The sequence below is a fragment of the Dermatophagoides pteronyssinus genome, unplaced genomic scaffold, assembly GCF_027571235.1.
Source record: "Dermatophagoides pteronyssinus isolate colony J.1.1.1.1 unplaced genomic scaffold, Derpt_VIB-CSIC_2022.12 sq0028, whole genome shotgun sequence".
NCBI lineage: Eukaryota > Metazoa > Arthropoda > Arachnida > Sarcoptiformes > Pyroglyphidae > Dermatophagoides > Dermatophagoides pteronyssinus.
Window position 1 is genome coordinate 156,291 of NW_027461552.1, and position 16,767 is coordinate 173,057.

General features: G+C 29.4%; 5 protein-coding genes and 2 long non-coding RNA genes across 7 annotated transcripts; 5 read left to right on the forward strand and 2 right to left on the reverse strand.

The window, feature by feature from the left end:
- The first annotated feature begins 5 nt into the window (after positions 1–5).
- LOC142645901 (uncharacterized) lies at positions 6–1,534 on the forward strand. The gene is made up of 3 exons (XR_012846928.1): positions 6–749; positions 810–889; positions 960–1,534. It is a non-coding gene; the product is annotated as an uncharacterized LOC142645901 (long non-coding RNA).
- A 2,493-nt stretch (positions 1,535–4,027) lies between these two features.
- Positions 4,028–4,572, forward strand: LOC142645909 (uncharacterized). The gene is made up of 2 exons (XR_012846933.1): positions 4,028–4,217; positions 4,327–4,572. It is a non-coding gene; the product is annotated as an uncharacterized LOC142645909 (long non-coding RNA).
- A 3,474-nt stretch (positions 4,573–8,046) lies between these two features.
- LOC113792148 (peptidyl-tRNA hydrolase 2, mitochondrial-like) lies at positions 8,047–8,890 on the reverse strand. Its single transcript, XM_027342053.2, has 2 exons — positions 8,460–8,890; positions 8,047–8,392 (listed from the first exon to the last, which is right to left on the reverse strand). Exons 1-2 carry the CDS (start codon positions 8,712–8,714, stop codon positions 8,126–8,128), a joined length of 522 nt encoding a protein of 173 aa, XP_027197854.1. The 5' UTR covers positions 8,715–8,890; the 3' UTR covers positions 8,047–8,125.
- A 380-nt stretch (positions 8,891–9,270) lies between these two features.
- Positions 9,271–10,669, forward strand: p23 (cytosolic prostaglandin E synthase). The gene is made up of 5 exons (XM_027342052.2): positions 9,271–9,413; positions 9,489–9,599; positions 9,658–9,913; positions 9,969–10,130; positions 10,197–10,669. The coding sequence occupies exons 1-5, from the start codon at positions 9,406–9,408 to the stop codon at positions 10,287–10,289; spliced, it is 630 nt and encodes a 209-aa protein (XP_027197853.2). The 5' UTR covers positions 9,271–9,405; the 3' UTR covers positions 10,290–10,669.
- LOC113792149 (uncharacterized) lies at positions 10,659–11,273 on the reverse strand. Its single transcript, XM_027342054.2, has 2 exons — positions 11,132–11,273; positions 10,659–11,067 (listed from the first exon to the last, which is right to left on the reverse strand). Exons 1-2 carry the CDS (start codon positions 11,248–11,250, stop codon positions 10,773–10,775), a joined length of 414 nt encoding a protein of 137 aa, XP_027197855.1. The 5' UTR covers positions 11,251–11,273; the 3' UTR covers positions 10,659–10,772.
- Positions 11,274–12,613: 1,340 nt separating this feature from the next.
- On the forward strand, positions 12,614–14,059 carry LOC113792145 (glyoxal reductase-like). The gene is made up of 5 exons (XM_075823432.1): positions 12,614–12,891; positions 12,959–13,039; positions 13,107–13,492; positions 13,545–13,749; positions 13,808–14,059. Exons 1-5 carry the CDS (start codon positions 12,816–12,818, stop codon positions 13,951–13,953), a joined length of 894 nt encoding a protein of 297 aa, XP_075679547.1. The 5' UTR covers positions 12,614–12,815; the 3' UTR covers positions 13,954–14,059.
- Positions 14,060–14,066: 7 nt separating this feature from the next.
- Mulk (acylglycerol kinase-like protein Mulk) lies at positions 14,067–16,064 on the forward strand. The gene is made up of 3 exons (XM_075823431.1): positions 14,067–14,222; positions 14,279–15,267; positions 15,330–16,064. The coding sequence occupies exons 1-3, from the start codon at positions 14,073–14,075 to the stop codon at positions 15,694–15,696; spliced, it is 1,506 nt and encodes a 501-aa protein (XP_075679546.1). The 5' UTR covers positions 14,067–14,072; the 3' UTR covers positions 15,697–16,064.
- Positions 16,065–16,767: the final 703 nt, after the last annotated feature.

Genomic DNA, 16,767 nt, shown 5'->3' on the forward strand with positions numbered 1-16,767 from the left:
ACATAACACATAACATATAACCAACAAGAATATCGTCATTAAAAAAAATATCAACGGCGTCTCTCTCTCGTTCTGTAAATGGCGTGCATTCAACAAACGTCGTCTTGTGTGTGTATCAGTCATCAGTTAGTCAGTTCTCTTCTTACAGAAAAATATTTCCTCCTAGCGGTATTCACATTTCATTCAAATATTATTGGTAACAGATCATACACACACACAAATATACAAACATTTTTCACGCGCACCCTAAAAAAAAGTTTCGACATGTTGCAGCACGCACACGGCAAAAAAGAAAAAAATTGAAAATTACGGACACACCGACAAACAACCTCACAGGGTAACGTTACGGAAACGAATAAATGGCACAATACAATATCACTACTGACATGGCTTCCAAATATTGGCTTATCTATTTTAACATAGAAAGGAAAAAAAGAAAAAAAATCTCTTTCGTCATCAGCATAAATGCCGTATTCAAGATGAGGTCCAAGCAGCAAAAAGTCTAATATGATAAATATTGGCTCCAAAGTACATATAACTGTGGTAGATAGATGGGGAGAGAGAAAAAAGAAAGAGAAAAGCGGTATATGCAATGCTACCGTTACACTCTCGCTCATTCTTGCCTACAATGAAAAAAATAGCACCCTCATTTGATGGTGAGAAATGTACAGCGAAAGTTAGACTAGACCGAATTTCTGATGAGAGAGAACTGTGTCACTCTCAAAATCCACATTTCATCGGTGGTGGTGGTATGTTATATTGTTTGGCGCCATGGATGCAATTATTTTTCTCTTTCCCGTGCAATGTAGGTCCCATGTTTGGGTTGGTTTTGAATGGAAAATTGTTCCAATGAAAATGGCGCGGAAAACGACCATATGAATGCAATCAGGTTGCATCAGACATTGACGATGCAATCAATCTAACCCGTTTTTCCTTCTCTTTTTTTCCATAAAATATAGTTACTCTTTATTGTGGAATCGATGGCTTCCAAAACATGGCAAAACGCATGAATGCCCCCATTAACAGCAGTTAATGGCATTCACATGATTGAATCCAGGTTCCAGGCTATCCGATTGGATAAAAACATTACTGACCATAATAATTGTGATAAAGTAATGCCTCTTAGATCCCCTGTTGCATGCTGGTTCGTGGTGGTTATAGTGCTATGGATGTTGTTTCTGTCGTAATACAAGGAAACAACAACGATAACAACGAGATAAAATGAGGTCACATAACACAGAAAAAAGTTTTGGAAGAGCAACAATAACTAAAACAGAAGAAGAAAAAAATTGCCTGCATCTCTCTCTTGCTTCCATAATTGTTGAATGAATTGATCTGTTCGATGTAGATAAGTACGAGAACAGCGGAAATATAACGACAAACAAGACAATGTTCAGTGCAATCAAAAAAAATGAAGAGTTTTCCGGTTTGTGAATGATTGCCGATAATTGGGAAAAAAATCTCTTTTTCTTCAAATAAAAATCATTGCTAGATGTAATAATGAAGCAGGTGCAATGTTAAAGATAAAAAATCGTAAAACACCCTTTTCACTTTGAACTAATTATATAATCCTTTAGTCATTGTTTTTCTTTTAGGTTACTTATATGGAATTTTTCTATTCATTCATTTGTTTGCCTGTTGCATTCAAAAGTCAATAATTTGTCTAATAGAAAAACATAGAGAATCACAAAACTAAGTTATGTATAGGCGTCACCCTTTGCCATGATGATGATCATCATGGCAATGGAATGAAGATTATATCAATGTTGCCTAAATTTATATTTGTTGGTTAATTCTAATATTTTTGCGCATGTATTTTTTTCATAATGAATTTTCAAATAATTCAATAAATAATATAGCTTATCGTATAGTAATATTGAAAGGAAAATTCAGTGCATCCAGATGCATATGATGATATTTTCTGTGATAACACAGTGCATGACGCCCAGTATAAATAAATCGGTTTGTGAAAAAAATAAAACAAAACAAACATAATGATTACAAACACGATTTTACTGTACGATTGAATATGATATGGATATGTTTGATGAAAATTAAATGGAAATTTTGTTTGCATAAATCCTGAACCCTGCGAGATTATTGAATAAAATAACAGAATTTTTTTCTTTTTCTTTTTCGTCTATCAGCAACCATATGGTCTTCAGAATTTTGTATTCCTGATTGAAATTGACATGCAAACTATTCTCTCTTTTTTTTTCTTTCCATCTTTTTCTATATGTCAATGTATTGTATCCAAATATGGTTTATGATTTTTTTTTCGTTTCTGTTTCGAATAATTCGTGTGCATGAATGCGTGTGTGTATGAAAACATCCGAACGACATGATGAACATTGATCGAATAGAATTCGAGTTTACAAATTCAATTCTTTCGAACAAAATCATGGGCGTCATCGTATCCCGAAGAAGCAAAAAAAAATTGAACAGCATGAAAATAAAACACAAACACACACTCATTAACATCATCTTGGCATCACCATAGTATCCATACATCATTACCCATTAAATGTACACACCAGATATTATGCCTAAATGTTTTTTTTACATTAAATTTACATAGAGAAAACATTTCCTGGATTTTAATTCGATAATATTTTGTTGTTTTTTTTCACTTCATTGATACTTTAATCGAAAAGAATCGATATTTCACTACCGGTTTTTATTTTATCGGAAATTGATAGAATTTAAGTAAACAATGCATTTATTTTTCTCTTTCAAAAATTCATTAAACAGTAATCAATGCCTGCTTTTTCCTGCTGCTGTTGTTTTTGCCATCGACAATCCTACCCTATTATCCATGAAAAAATAAAAATGAGGAAAAAATGTCGTTGTTATTAAGTAGAAAGAAAATAGAGTGCAAAACTATATAAAATATCGCATATACTATACTGTACCTAATGTGCAGGATATTGCAAAATCAAATTCTTTATAGATAAAAAAATTATTCAATAAAATTTTAATGAAAAATTCAAGTGATGATTTCAATTGAATTTTTTGTTGTTTCCTGTGAAAAGGTTAAAACGATTCCTGATTCAAACAAACTCTTTTTTTTCGGAGAGTACAAGCTTTTATTTATTTATTTAATTTTTCAATTAATAATATAAACAAAACAAAACAGGTTATTATAGATTCTTATCTTAATGAATGTAATGGTTGATAATGAATTTTTTCAAGTTTTAAATGAATGTTTTCAACAACAAGAAAAAACCACAAGATCAATTTTGATGCATATATTTAATTTGTTGATGGTGTACTTTTCTATAACATGTTTTAATATTCAAATTTCTGGAAATCGATTTATCAAAAATTCTACATTCATTCTGTATGTTGTAATCCTTATCCTTATCATTATTGGTTATGGTAAATTATTAGCTTCTAATTAAATGAGTAAGAAAAAATTATGTTTGTCCAACACTATCCTATAGTGATAATCGAATATATAAAGATAAAAAAGTAAAAAAAAGAGTTGTGTATACAGCTGAAACTTAAATGAGAGAATGTGAATCGTAGATTAAAATGAAATGAAAATATTTGGAATTTTTCAAATCAATTCAATTAACTTATTCTTTGATTGACTTGATTAACTAATTTTGTCTTGTTTTATTAAAATAATAGTTTTTTTCAACCACTTGTTGAATTATATGAGAAATGAGTAAAACCGAAATTACAAAATGGTTAAGGAATCCTTGGCATAAAATTTTATAACTACGACATCTGAACAACAACAAAAAAAAAATCTTGATACAAAATGTCACCATTATTACCGTCACTTATTTTCAAGTTTAGTGAACCAAAAATTGTTAATAAAATAAAAATTCATTTTCATTCATGGACAGATGTTCATGTACACAGATTGACTCCAATAATAAATCATTGAAGTTTGATAATTTAATTCGTCAATCAATCAATCAATTACACAATCAATAATCACATTACATCCAATGACTGCCATAATTTATACGAATCTGAACAATTCTTTTTTTAAAAAATTCAAAAACTAATCTGCATTCATCTACAGCAATAATCTCAAAATAGATAAAACAATGGAAAATTGAAAAAAAATTGATACCATAATTGATCATCATTTTACCCATTGGATATGATTATTGATTCAATCTTATTGTGTTTAAAATTAAAAGACAATTATGTTGATATATGACCAAATTATATTCAACGCAAAAAAACTGAATGAAAAGAAGGTAATTGCCATCATCGAAGGTGAAAGATAATCGATTATTGTTCTTTTGATTTAAGTTATTTGTTTGCTAATTCAATATCCAAAATACACCGCTATCTATCAATATATAGGCTGCTGCCCGTTTTTTTCATTTACGCAATAATATCAGCATAAATACAACCGCCATCGCAAAGTGGTTGATTGTTGGCGGCGATGGACTCTTCACATAACACACACAAACAAAATATTACAATTTCGATGCATTCGATGCATGAACATTGAACCGCATGTTTTCGTGAGAGTGTGAATGAAATAACCTCGCTCAATTCATTGGCTTTTTTCATTACTAAAAAAAATAAAATTTCATTTATTTTTCATTTTTTGCCATTTTTATTTTGTCAGAAAGAACCGATGATGGTGATGAAATCAATTCAAAAATATAAAGAGAGAAAGAGAAAAATTTAAAGGATTCCAAGAAGAGTTCAATGATGACAGGATTTGATCATCAACCATCATCATGATCAAGTTTGCAATAAAATTAAAATAACGTCAGACAAGTAGCAAAAATACCTTCAGGCCGCCTTTTACGATATTGTCGAGCGTATTAATTTTATAAACAATTACTATTTTGGAACTATAAATGTACAATTATTATGCAATATTAATGATTTTGGCCAATCACATTGAATTTTTTTTACCTTTTTTGTTTTGATAAAATTCCCTATGCGTTGAAAAGACAAAAAAAAATTTAAAAAACCGGTACTTGAATCCTTTTTTGAGTTTTCTGTTATCAGATTTTCAAATTTCAATGGGAAACAAAATGATTCCGGGAATAGATTTGGACCATTTCAATTAAATTCTTCAATGTTTTCCAGTGTGTTTGTGTGTGTGCGCGTGCGGTTTATTCCATTTTAATTATGCAAATTTTTATTTTGTATTCGACAATTCTGTATATTTATCAATTAAAAGAGGCCACATCAATTTTTTTTATATCTAATCATTGATGATTTTTGGTGCCTTTTTCCCACTTGAATGATGATGATGACAAAGCAACCACAATATGAATTTCAATAATTATAATATTTAATTAAAAATATAAATTATGTAAATGTAATGGAAAAATATGAACCAAATTGACCACAAAAGCAGAGAATAAAAAAAACACATTCGAATAAAAATCGATAGTATTATCATGTATTTCGTTATGATAATAATAATAATAATTGTAATTCATTTCCATAAGGTTAATGATGATGATGATGATGATTGCGATTGTGTTGGGAGGTGGTCCAAAATAATGTATGTAACAGCTATTGACGTCGGCTCACCATCATAATAATCATTATGATGATGATGATGATGAAATCTTTTCAGGTGAATGGTTAACAACAATCGTTGAAAAAAAAGTTGAAAATGAAAATCTTGAAAAGATATCTTTGATTCATCGACAATAGCGTGGATGAAAGAAAAAAGGATGAGTATTCAATTAAGGTAACAACAAAAAAAAGAGACTTTGGATATTTGTGTGTGTGTTTCAAGGAAAATGTCAGTCGGAGGTGGAATGGCAACAAGGAAACGCCTATTGATAGGATTTTGGATTGATGTGACAGCGGTTGTTGCGCTATGCTTTATCTTTCTTTCAATAGATTGAATGGTTGCACGTGCCTATACAGAACAAATGCATTTGCCCGGTCACGACAGATGATTTTCACTCCCCCATCTCTCGCACACCATTTTGAATCATTGATGATGTTGTTGTTGTTGATGATGATGAAGGAAAAAAATGGAAAAAAAGGTTTAATGTCCGTTAAGTAGGACGAGGTTGCACGAGTCGATAGTTTTGTTGGCGGTGGTGATGGTTGGTGGTGAGTACAACAATCATACATACACACACACGGAACAATCTCGAAAATGATGCTGATGATAATGGATAATAATGAAAAGGAAAAAACAAGAAGAAAAGAGAAGGAATGAAAGAGAAAGACCAACACTAAATATGAATGAAATTTTCTTGGAATACAAGATTATATCATGATACATTGATCGATTGTAGTATGAATTGTGTGTGTGGGCGTGTACGATAATAATTTGATGAATTGTCATCACATAATGATTATGAAAATGAATGACAATTGTTTATTTTGACCGATATTTTAAATGAATAATATAACGATGTCATTATATGAATTGGGTTAGATGATTTTGGGCAAAAAAATTGAATAAATTGATTTCAGTACTTCATATGATTATTCTGATTCGATGTGGCAGAACCTTGATGGGTGGAAAATTGATCAATATGATTAGCTAATTAAATAGATTTTCAACCTCGAAATCAATTCAAGATTTCAATTGCTTAGTTACCACTAATCATTGTCATCATACTAGGCAATTCGAAAATGTTTTCAATTCGTATTCGTTCCGCTTGTAAATCGTTTTTTGATGGGAAATTTCAAAATCTTTTCAATGGATTATTTATCGATATAAAAATTTACTTGTATTGACATGAATTTCCTTGGAATACAAAACACAATTATCAAAATTGAAGAAAGCGGGGTTATATTTCATCTAAAATTTTGTAAAAATAAATAATTTCATTGTTTCAGCAATCAAAAAATTGATTTTATTTTTTTCAATGAAAATAAACAGCAATCTTTTTACAGAAACTTATTATTTTAATTTTGATTAAAAATTGAACAAAAATTGGACAACAAACACAACAGATTTGGAAACAGAATGACTATAGTGATGTTACAACATCGGCCATCATCGATATTATTATCATCATCGAAATTGTTTTTTTTCTCCTTCAATACAAACCCAATGATTTCTGTAGTTGTTGTTGTTGTTATATCGGCATTGTATACTAATAGGAAAAAACACGTAGTCGGTTGTCCATCATGAATAAATAGGGGAATCATTTCATTAAAAAATAATAATAATAATCATTCATTGTGATCGATGAGATTATTATTATTATAATCAATGAAAGAAAAAGAAAGAACTATTATTGTCATCAAATGGATCGCCAGAGACCAATTTGAAACTTCTGTGTATCGAATGATTCCAGTGCGTTCCCCATTGCCATCATGTTTATTAAACTGACTGGACAATAAACAATAATAATAATGAATCGATGTTATAACTACATCATAACTTTATCAGGCAAATACAAATGCAAACAAAATAAATAAATTCGTAACAAATCAAAATGAAATGAATCGAATAAAAAAATTTGCCAAAGCCATTGACATTTATGATGATGATCATCATCATTGCAAAAAAAAATAGGAAGGTGATATGTAATATTGAAAAAGAAGGAAGAATATTTCTAAAAAAACAAGAAAGTTTGTCCGTTAATTTTGTTTTTGTTTTGTTATTTCTTGAAGTTTTATATTTATTATTTTTTTCGGCCAAAAATCCTTGTCCTCAATTATGAAATTATTTTTTTTCTTCTCGCAAGAGTTCGCGAATAATACACACACATACATGCCAATGGTAAACAAACAAACAGTTCGAATTTTACCGTGAAAGAGAGTCTTTTTGTCGATTGTAATCATCGAATTTGTTATTTATTTTTTTTTCTTCACCATTCATTAAATTTGTTGTCATTCACCGTTCTTGGCCATCAAATCGAGCGTTGACTTTTTTCAATCATCGATATTTTTTTTGTTTTATAGTCAAAGAAAACATGCAAACATTGATGATAATAATGGAATAAATTTTGAAAAAAAACAATTGTGAAACAATTCTTTCATTATCAAATTTGTTAATTAAACAATTATTAGTCAAAAATATTTTACAATAAAACCAATATTTTAAATTTTTTTTTATCCAAAAAATATGGCGACACCTTTTGTCATGGGAATTAGTTAATTTTTTTTTATTTAGAAAAAGAAATTTTACAAAAAATATAAATAATTTAATTAAAAGTTAATAAAGTTTTAAATGTCCAGTCACTTTATCGATTAGTGAACCTTTAGCTGGTCCAATTGCAATTGCTGTTTTTGTTCCACTTTCTACTTGTGTTCGTCCAGCATCCTGTATTAGAACACTAATTAGGCCATTTTTTCTTGCATTTTGCATAATATTTAACAATTCTTGTTCACTGTCGACTTTAACTACAACTTTACGTTGACCACAATCAGACCATTTTTTCAATAAATTTATTGATTTACGTGCTTGTTTATATGCAAGAACCTGAATTTTAAAAAAAATTGGAATTAATTTCAATAGGAAAATAGACTGAAAAATAAGAATTACGAACAGCAGCATGAGAACATTGAGCACAGGCCTTTCCTTTTCCCATCTTGAGATCATTTCGTATTACAAGAACCATTTTATATTCTTCATCACCACCGAGAGCATGAGATGAACATGAATCCATTGTATCTACAATAGAAATCGCTGATGTTCGAACAAATAAATTACGAACAAATACACCGAGTGTAAAGCCGATACCAAAACCGGTGAATATCGAAGCAATTCCTTTTGAAATGAGCACTTGTGAAAAATCGATCATCGTAAAATGAGAATGATGCAATCAAAACAACAATCCAATAACGGATAATTTAAAAGAAAATCTTTAAACGAAAAAAAATTTCATCGTGCACCTTTTGACCACACATAAATGACATGACAATTGTCATAAATCTATTTTCATTATAATTTTATTCTATTTCATTCAATTTTATTGTTTTAGCCAAAAAATTCTTATCTTTATTAATTGAATTTTAAATAAAAGGTTGATTCACACATGAAAAATTCATATCCTAAAAATTATATCTAAAAAAATGATGCGTCATTTTTTTATAACGTACATTATGAATGTCAATATTGAATCTGATGTGCTGGTCACAATAAAATACATTGTGTATTGGCAGCTTGATGAAGCACATTTTCAATTCATGTTCATGATTTTTTTTTTGTTACATTTTTGGCTTTCGATTTTCGCCGGACAATTATAACACAAAACCACGAGGATTGTGTGCATTAGTTTTTTATTTTTATTTTTCATCTTTCGGCTGCACGTAAGTTTGGTGAATTCTTTTCATAAAATTACTCCCCTGTATACGATCAGCGATCATTATCAAAGTTATTTTCAACAATTTCTTTGTAAAATTTCGAATCTCTTGACATTTGTTTTCTAAAACACAAAATTCTGCCTTGCTAATTCATTAGTATAGTAAATATAAAAACCATTTATATTCATCATGACAAAGTAAGTTTATCTGTCAAAAATTTTATGCTTACCATATATTTATTTATTCAAAAAATTTTTACATATTAAACACAGACCAGCACCATTAAAGTGGGCTCAACGTAAAGATTTAGTTTATCTTAATTTCGAAGTTCAAGATGCAACCAATCCTGAGGTGGTGGTTGAAAAGGATAAAGTCATCTATAGGTATTTGTATTTTCAAATATTGATGTTCAAAAATATTAATGACCATTATTGATTGTAGAGCTGAAACCAAAGATAAACAAAAATATGAGACCATATTGAATTTGTTTGGCGAAATCAAACCAGAAGATTCCAAATGGATCAACCGGGATCGTGGTGCTGAATTCGTCTTGATTAAAAAGGATTCTGGTTCATTTTGGAAACGTTTATTGAAAGAAGATACTAAATATCATTGGCTCAAAGTGGATTTTAATCGATGGAAAGATGAAGATGAAAGCGATGATGAAGCTGGTGGTGGTGGTACCAATTTCGAAGAGGTATTGTAATGCAATTATTAATGTTATTGGAATATCATTTTTTTATATTTATTAGATGATGAGACAAATGGGTGGAATGGGTGGTATGCCGGGAATGGGTGGTATGCCTGGTATGGGCGGTATGCCTGGTATGGGTGGTATGCCAGGCATGGGTGGCATGCCAGGTATGGGTATGCCAGACATGGGTGGAATGGGAAATTTCGACGATATGGAAGATGTATGTTGATTTTTTTCTATTTTTGAAAGTAAATTCTCATTTTTTTATCGTTTAAAAATCTTACAGTATGAAAAAGATAGCGACGATGAAAATATTCCCGATCTAGAGGGTGGTGATGATAAGGACGCCCAAAAGAATGATAAAAAAGAAAAAGAATAGAAAATGGATATTTTGTCCATGTTTTTGCTGTCGCATACATTTCCTTTTCACTTACACTTATATTGTCTTATTCCTTTTTTTCTGTAATACCGATATGGACAAACACATAAACAAAGTCAATGTTTTTATATTCATTTGCGAATTCTGTCATTCTTTTTATTTTCACTTGAAAACAAAAACAAAATAATTCACACATTTATAAAACTAGATATTACATATACTTTTTAAAAATCAAAATTTTTTTCCACACATCAATTTATTCCCTATTTGCAATTTCATTCATCACCGTTTTCTTCCCAGTGGATTAAATTTTGATCGTGGTAATTATCAGGTGTTTGATGAAAATTTGCTTAATAAAAATGGAAAAAATTTAACAATCATTTATATTTTATTCATTGAAAATTAATCCAAAAAAAATCGAAATACAGTTTATTAATACTTTGTAATTACGGAATACAAAAATTACATGTGAATGCTAATTTCCTATCTGCCCGGATTATGGAATTGATCATTGTCGTTACGGTGGTTTAAATCTTCACGATTATTATTACAATTGATACAATTACCAATTTCTAAACCAGTAATACAGCATGGTGGATAACGCATCATGACCGGAATATCAAGCAATACGACAGATTGCATCAGATTAACATTCGGTTTAGCAGATGACAAAGTATTCTTGTTGGTTTTTTTATTTTTAGGTGAACAAAGTTCTTTATTCAATGAGCATTGAATCTTACGGCGCAATGTCATATAATGAATCAAACGATAATTATTACTATAATTTATGGCAAAAAAAAGTTAGTCATAATTCGAAATAAGAACAAGATTTTAATATTAACCTTTCGGATTGATCATTATCATCAGTTTTTCGAATAGCGAATTGTGGTGCAGCTATTGAATCGGGAATGATGATCAATGTTGCAAAAGTAAATGTGACCAAAATCAATTGGATAGACATTTTTGTTTATTTGGAGAAATCATTCAAAGCAAAACGTTTAATGCAGATAAATCACATAGAATTAAAAAACAAACAAAGAAATGAAATATATCGATGCAACAAAATTATCAAAAATCATAAAATGACATTAGTCGATTTGATAGTTGGCTATTTTATATGTTGGAAACCAGAAAATTTTTTTCTTGTCGTAGACATGGATATATTATTTTTTTCAATTAATTTTCTTATTAGTATGTTTATAAATGATAGAGTATTGATACGTGCACATTGATTAATCTTAATCATCTTTCAATCCACACAACAACACATCAGAACATAATTTGATTTCGAGATTGCAATTCCGGTTGACGACAGTATCAACGACCCAAATGTTTCGAATTTGTGGAAAAATTTAATTATTTATTTATCAAATAAACAAACAAATAATATTCAAAATCGGCACATCTTATTTACCTTTTTTTTTGTTATTTCATTATATAACATTTTTTTCAATAAGAACAATGATTTGATCAAATCAAATAGATTTTAGCATTCATATTGGATTATTATCAATCAAGGAATTCTTTCTAATTTGCCGACCAAATTATTTCAAGTATGTTTGTAGAGTAGACGTATGGATGTTGCGTAATTAAAATCAAATTAAAAACCTTTTGTTCCTTTTCCTTGATCGTGCTTGCCACGAGGTCATAATTTTTTCATTGGAAATATTAATCAATATAGGAATCAAATATTGACCTTAATATTTTCATTTAAGACACTTGACATTGTCAAAATTTTTGCAAACAAAAATAACATTGATATCTATCCATGAGAGGAAAATTTCCACAACAAAAAAAAACAAACCCATAACAGTTTTCAATTATTGATTGATTCGACAGGTTAGAAATCAATATCGGTTTGATTGTAATCTATTGCTATTTGATTATAGTGCATCATTATCATAGAATTCCTTCACACCTATCTTATCTTTTTTTTTGTCTTAAAAAGATCAAAAATCCTTTATTTTTTGGACAAATAAATCATAGTTTTCCATGAATCGCTAACATAATATGGTGTCAATGTTGATATATCTATCTAATCTTTCCATGTGATTAAGACAGATTGATTATTGTTTTTTTAAAATTAAAATAAAAATCCATTGAGAATTTCAAAAACATACATGTGTGACATTTATTTATTTTTTTTTGATCGTAGTATGTAGATGTAATGCAAACATAAGATTTAATTTTTTTTTATCGAGAATTTTTTTTCCAATATTTGTAAAACTTTATCAATATCAATATAAATGTGCGATGCTAGATATTATACAAACATTATACATACACTTGAGATCCGAATCAGATTTTTTTGTTTTCGATCCTTATAACAAAGAAATCCCTCCGGTGGTTCGAAAAAAACCCATTAAACTACCTTTACATTGAAATTTAAAAGATAATTTTTAGAATGAAATACAAAAAAAAACGGAAGTTCGTAAAAGAAACTATCTTTGGACACACATTGTTTATGAATTTTGCGAGTAGATTTTTTTTTGTTGATAATCCACGTGATCAAATTTTCAATTCTGAATGAATAATTTTCGGAAAATTGTTAACAAAATGGAAGTTCAAATGTACAATGGCAATAAAATTCCCATCATTGGAGGTAGGATAAAAAAAACGTCATCAAATACAAATCAAAATTTTCTTTAAATTTTTCCTTAAAAAAATAGTTGGTACTTATCTAATGAAAGATGAGAATGAACTGTCAAAAATAATTGGCGAATCATTGCGGATTGGGTACAGGTTAATCGGTTAGTACATCTAGATATCGGTAGTAATGCAATTTAAGCCGGTCTTTTATCTTTTTGTTATTCAAAGATACTGCCGCTGTTTATCGCAATGAAGCGATAATTGGAAAAATTATTTCCGACGTTTCATCGTACAATCTTAATAGAAGTGATATTTTTATTACGACAAAATTAAGCCCAGCTGATCAAGGCCGTGGTAAATGTAAACAAGCTATTTTGGATTCTCTTGAACGTTTGAAATTATCCTACATTGATCTTGTGTTGATACATTTTCCGGGTAGTAGTCGATCAACTCCTAATAGTCCAAAAAATCCTGAAAATCGCCGTGGAAGTTGGGAAGATCTGGAAGAATTACAGAATTCAGGTATTGTAAAAAATATTGGCGTTTCCAATTATACAATAAGACATTTGCAAGAACTTTTTGGTTATGCCAAAATCAAACCTGTTGTTAATCAGGTAGGAAATTTCGGTAATAAAAATCAATATATTAAACATCTTTATCGGATAGATCGAAGTACATCCATTGTATTATCCAAAGGAATTGATCAATTTTTGTAAAAATCATTCAATCATAGTGCAAGCTTATTCATCTCTTGGAGCACGTGATGGTTGGCCAATTTTGTCGACAAATTCTACATTAAAAGAAATTGCTAAAAAATATGAGAAAACTGTTGCACAAATTCTGCTCAAATGGTCTTTACAACATGATTTATGTGAGTTTAATTTTAAAATCCAATTTTTTGTTATTCTTTGTTTTTCTTTTTGAATTAGGTATCATTCCAAAAACGTCGAATGTTGAAAGATTAAAATCTAATTTTCAAATTTTTGATTTCAAAATATCTCTCGAAGATATGGCAAAAATTGATGGCCTCAACGAGAATCGAAAATTCTGTTGGGATCCCGAACCTATTCTTTGAATAGCGCCTTGTTTTGCAACATGACCAAATCACATGTGTGATGAATATAAAATCTTTTTGAAAATAAACAAAAAAATAATAATAAAATGCTTTAATTGAATCTAAATTTTCGACTCAAAATGTCTAAAATAGTTAAAGTATTTCAGACTGTTAGAAATCATTGGAAAAAAAGTATATTTTTCACTGGTTTGACGGTTTGGGGAGCCCATTATGGTCATGGAAAATATTTGGAATTCAATTTGATGAAAGCCTATTGTCAAGAGGCTTTGGTATGATAATAAAATTAAAATTTGAATTAAATTTAATGTCATAAAATAATTCACAGAAATATGGTGAGGTAAGAATTGGTCCAATGGAAAAAGCACGACATGTAACTGTATTATTAAATCCAGTCGCTAATAAACGAAAAGGAAAAGCAGATTATGAAAAATATTGTGCTCCATTATTTCATTTGGCCGGCATAAAAGTTTCATTGGTAATAACCGAGGCTGAAGGTCAAGTTAAAGATCTGATGGAAATTATGGATAATACTGATTGTGTTGTGGTGGCCGGTGGTGATGGTACCGTTCATGAAGCAATCACCGGTTTATTACGCCGAAAAGATTCATCCGATGCATTACGAAGATTTCCTATTGGGATTCTACCTATTGGAAAAAATAATTCTATATCGTATAAACTGAATTCCCAAATTTTTGATCCCAAAACAGATGAAAAGGCTAAAATTTTGGCCGAAAGTTCGATGGCTGTCATTAGACAGACATTAAACAATGTCGATGTCATGAAAATAGAAGGTGAACGTGGTCGACCTGTTTATTCAATTGGATTTATGAATATTGGTCAATTACAAGATGTATTTCGTAAAGTTGATCAATATTGGTATCTAGGACAACGAATGAAACCATATCTAGCATTGTTTTTTCAATCATTTAAAAATTTATCCGCACAATGGGACGAAAGCCAAGAAATATCGATAGAATATACGAAACCATGCACAGGTTGTTCCAAATGTTTTCAAAGATATGAAATGGATTCAACAGAACCATCAGTTGAATCAACGTTGAAAACCAGCAATAAACGTTGGTGGCATTCATTCATGCCATTACCTAAACATACACCACCAGTAATTGATCCAGTTGCTGAAGCTAAAAAACAATTGATCGAAACGATGAAAAAAACTGTAAATGATGATTGTGATAAATGGGATACTATTAAACTTGGATGCAAAAACATTCTAGTGCAAGATACATTGAACAATTCAATTGAATTGACAATCCATCCTGCCGATATGGACAGAGTTTCCTTCATCAAAGATGGGTAAGTTTTTTTTGGATTAATGATTCAATTAAATAAAACATTTTATCGAATTGAAAAAACAGCGCTCGAATGTTTCGAAAAGAATCACCCGAAACAGGTACAGTGATCCAAACTAAAGACTGTCGAATTCACACAATGTTTGGCGACGATGTTGAGAAACCTGTAATTTCGCATTTTAATTTAGTTGATCAAATCGAACAAAACAGACCAAATGCAATAAAAGAAATTGATGAGAGTGACAACCGTGACGATGGTCTTGACCAAACGGAACAAAACATTCAAAAGTCTGACATTAAAGATGATGACAATGTTGATGATAATATTGGATGGATATCTATTGATAATGAATGCTATGAAATGCCTTCCAAATTTGAAATCAGCCTCCTACCAAGACGTGTCCTTATTTATCACCATCATCAAAACTGCTAATCAAGGATAAATCCTTTACTAACACAAATATATTGATTGTTTGAATAATGAAAATCGATTTTCTTCACACACTCACACAAAATATTTGTAGTTTGTGAAGAATTTTTTTCAATAAACCAACAACCGTTTATGGTTTTTCACGCGTTTTTTATAACAATTGAATAGAAAAAAAATGATAATGATGAAGATATTGAATTAGTGGTGAGAATAAGAATGATGGATGAATATTTTGTAGATTTTTTTTTTTGTTTGTAAATTTGTATATAACCATTGTTATTGTCAATTGGTTATGGATAAAATTTTTTTAAATATTCTTTGTATCATGGTTATCAAATTATCAATAAAAACAAGTGATTTTTTAAAAAATATTTTTTAATGTTTAAATTTTACCATATGCTCAATCAATCATTGATAATCGATGATTATTAGCTCAATGTTTTTAGAGTTATAAATGAATTCAAATTTGAACCGGATATCATCGAATGATAATAAATCATTTACCTACAAAAATAAAAATAAAAATCACAGAAATGTGATTAAAATTTACACTAAATCTAAATTTAGTATTAATAAACGAGAAAAAACAACGACAAACAGTATATGTTCAGATTTAGATAGGTAAAAAGACGAATAAATTTAAAGAAATGTAATCTAAACGTGTGTATGTGTGTGTATCAAATTTGGATGTCATGTTACACTTGAGTTATTTGGTAAATAATGATTAATCATCATCATCATCATCATCGAATTCAATGTGTATGAAATGTTTTTTTTTCTAAATATTATTATTATTATAATTCGGCGTCTTAAGCGGAAACTATTTTATTGTTTTCATAGAAGAAGACGAAAGCTGAAATAATTCAAAGAAAAAGACATAATTAATTTGGAAAAAGGATTTTGTAATTGTATTTTAAAAAAAAATTCATTAATAGAATTGAAATTGACAAAACAATGAAGCTTGAAGCTGATTGATTGATTAATTAATTAATTGATTAATCAATATAAAGGTTGTGAATACCAATGACTGTTAATGAATGAAGTGAATGAATTTCAGATTGCAAGGATATTTTA